At 42.9% G+C, this 3,654-nt stretch overlaps 1 protein-coding gene across 1 annotated transcript; it reads right to left on the reverse strand.

Annotated features, from left to right (window-relative positions):
* Positions 1–1,136: 1,136 nt before the first annotated feature.
* Positions 1,137–3,408, reverse strand: cmklr1 (chemokine-like receptor 1). The gene is made up of 2 exons (XM_030415835.1): positions 3,305–3,408; positions 1,137–3,159 (listed from the first exon to the last, which is right to left on the reverse strand). Exon 2 carries the CDS (start codon positions 3,123–3,125, stop codon positions 2,064–2,066), a length of 1,062 nt encoding a protein of 353 aa, XP_030271695.1. The 5' UTR covers positions 3,126–3,159; positions 3,305–3,408; the 3' UTR covers positions 1,137–2,063.
* Positions 3,409–3,654: the final 246 nt, after the last annotated feature.

Consider the following 3,654-nt stretch of genomic DNA (forward strand, 5'->3'; position numbering starts at 1 on the left):
TAAACACTCTGCAGAGCTGATGGATAATTATCTCTTCAACGGAGCCCTTTAACATACATAATGTTCAATTTCAAAGCGTTTCATTGTGACTCATGCACAGTTACTACATGTAATCTCTGCAGGCGGGGTCTTCCCCCGGCCTTCCACTGTTTCAACATCAAGAAATATCACTTCTTCATGTCCTGATTCCTCCTGTGTTACTGTTACTGACTGAGATGCGAGTTACTTTAAAGAAATTCCTTTTTAAAGAGTGAGTTTTTCCCCAGCAGACGCACATTAATACTATCTTTTTGTGCAGTTTACAAATTGAACAGAAGATGATTGATCCCCAAACTCATCTGTTTCACAAGTGTTGTTAAAAAAAAGCACTTTCACGTAAAGACAGCTGGTTAGCAGTGGTCATACTGTTGCATTTATAATGTCTGCAGTATAAAAAAAAAAAAATCATACTTCCCATTTTATTTAGCTTTTTTGGTCCCTTTTGACCACATATAACTATAGATTTAATAGTGTGGGACGAAGGAAGGGCAGGAAATATCTAAATATCCCAGATATATCTGCACCTGGAATCAGATTACAAACTTTTATCAGAAGACTAACCTTTTTGATTTGTATCTTCATCAGAGTCAAACTTTACAGAGACTCACGTCCTTTTAGATAACCTCCCTGATCTAGCACAGGCTGGAGAAAGTGGACAAGATTTGATTCTTAATTCAAACGGAGGTTCGGGATGTAAGTTTTTCTGTTGCTTTTAGTTTTTACATTACTGCGATTTTTGTGGTCGTGTTCATTTGAACAAGTGAACCCGTCTAATTAGGTCTAAATTAAAGGAGGTTGTTTAAGAGAATGTGATTCTCTGGGTTGTTTGACATAAAAAAAATGTGTCTTTTAATAAAAGTTTGTGGTCCCAGCGCTGCAGCACGCCTCAAACTTTGTGCCTAAGTTGTTTTTTTTCCCCCCAGATGAAATATTATATTCTAATAAATGTATTTCTTCATAGCTAACATTGTTCTTTTAACCGACAGAGAAGTTCTCGGTATTCATCTGAACGTGAGGACTGGTGATAAATGCAAATGAACTAATGACTTCCTGCAAAACGCCTCAGCAGTGACAGAATACGACACCAGACAGCCGAATAGCTTCAATACTGCAGCTTTATTTCAGAAACAAAACATTCAAACATTTATTGCACAAACCACTTTCACTACACAACTCTCACACGGGAAACTAGTTCATATCATGAGTTGTGAGAGAGAGTTTTACCTCTACAGATACATAGGAAATAACTACACAGTTCACATCCTCCACCCAGTCACACACTGTATTCAGGTCAGTCGTGTACAACACACATGTAAATGCTGCAACACAAAAAAAGTTGCGTCCTGTGGTGTCAGTAAATAAAACCACAGAACATCCTTTTCAGCAGGAACTGAGACAGTTCAGGTTTCAAATGCAAGAATAATGAGTACCATTCATTCTGAGCTGTTCTCCTTCAGCGAGTCGATCCCCTTTTCTTTTTATTAGATATACAAATTATTATTATTATTTCCATTTGTGTGGCTCGTACTCTTGAGAGTTGAGAGTTCAAGGAAGTTAATTCCTCTGAATCTGCATCATACGAGCTCCTCTCTTCTCCACGAGCTCTGCAAACTGACCTGAACGTGTATCAACTCCTCCTTTGTTTGAGATGCAGATAATACTTAATGCTATGATTACACAATGTTCAGTGATTATAAATCAGACAATACACCTCATATATTACATTCCCTGTATTTTACAACTACATTTACAGTTATGATCGGCACAAATGCTGCTCTGAAAACACTTCTGCCACATGAGACGGATCACAAAATGAGCTCAGCCGTGTTTCAATATTGGCTCAAGCTCGCAGATTGTTTGCGAGCCTAAACTGGCGACAGCTTTCTTCACGCTGTCAGCGGAAAAGTGCAACATTTGTACAAAGAATCTATACAGACTTGGTTGTGTCATTTTACATGTCCTGTGGTGATTAATTGCTTTTTCCGAGCACTCAGTGAAACAGTTTTGAGTTTTACGTTGCACCTCTAGATGTGTGTGGAAGCTCTGCCGTCCATGGAGCTGGACCTGGACAGGTACCGGCTGACGGTGCGGCCTTCGTCCGCCATCGCGTTCTCCATCTTTGAGAGCACGGAGCTCTTGAACTTCCGCTTGAAGTCGTTGCCCATGAAAACGTACAACACCGGGTTGAGGAAGCTGTTCGCTGCCGCCATAGAAGCGCCTATCTTGAGTCCCTTGGCTAAAAGGTCGTGGTCGTGCTCTCCGCTGTTCAGCTCGAGCAGGATGAACACGTGGTAAGGAAGCCAGCAGATGAAGAAAGCAGCGACGAGCGCCGTCATGACTTTGAAGGGTTTGGTGTTTTTGGTCATCCTGTTGTTTCGAAGTTTGAGGATGATGATGGAGTAGCAGATGATGATGATGAGGAAGGGGACGATGAACCCGGCAAGAAGGCGGCTCACTGCGACTATCTTGTGACTGTTTGGGTGCAACGTGTAATTGTTGTAGCAAACGGTCGTGCCCATGTGTGAGCCCACATCCCGGAAAATCGCAGAGGGAATGCTCATTCCGATGGCGAGAATCCACGCCAGCAAAACAATAACGTACGCCATTTTAATGGTGCGATTGTTCTGGGCCCAAACCGGAAACATGACCGACACGAAGCGGTCGACGCTGATGACGACCAGGAGGAAGATGCTGCTGAACATGTTGACGAACAAAAGAGACGGGGCGAATTTGCACATGAAGCGGCCGAAGACCCACTCCTCCATCGTCATCTGGACGATGCTGAACGGGAGGAAGGCGCAGAAGACGAAGTCCGAGACGGCGAGGCTCAGGTACCAGGTGGTGTTGACCGTCTTCTTCATCTTGAAGCCAGAAATCCAGATGACCAAAGCGTTCCCGAAGAATCCGAGCAGAAAAATGAGCACGCTGACCACCAGCAGAGACACGCACAAGTGGTCCTTTATACAAGTCGGCTTGTGCGTGAAAACTGGCTGCTCGTTGGTTTCAGTGCTCACGTTGGTTCCATTGTTGTGTTTGTCGTAGTCATAGTCAGGATATGCATATTCATAATCAAATGAAGAATCCATGTTGCCTCGAGGAACAGAGCTGTCGTCAATGTTTCTGTCGGAAAAAAGAAGAGACGTTTTCAATAAGCAACATTTTATCGAACTCAACATCATTTTCACAACAAAGCCCATTGAATTAAAATATCTTTAACTTTTAATCAACTTCTGTACGATGTTCAGATCATCGATAGACGACATACCTGCAGCGAGGATGCTCCACTGCTGTTGACCCGTCGGTGTCCAGAGCTCAAGTGTTGGCAGAGCCGTGAAGTTTCCTCTAAAACACTGTCAGCAACACCCACCAGCTCATTTGTTTAGCAATCAGCTGACTGTGTGGTTTCACAACACTTCCGTCGCGAATATTTTCAGCACTGCATTTTCAGGCCTCAAGTGGTCTCGAGCAAATTGTGGTAGGACCTCTATTTATAAAACGCCTCTGACATTATGTGAAGCGCGAGCAGAAGTTTGAGATTTTTTCACATCGTCTCACGTTTCAGAGAATATTTAGCAGTTTTACTGAAACAGTCAGGCGGCAGTAACTTAATTTTAC

Source organism: Sparus aurata, chromosome 5, assembly GCF_900880675.1.
Source record: "Sparus aurata chromosome 5, fSpaAur1.1, whole genome shotgun sequence".
Classification (NCBI taxonomy): domain Eukaryota; kingdom Metazoa; phylum Chordata; class Actinopteri; order Spariformes; family Sparidae; genus Sparus; species Sparus aurata.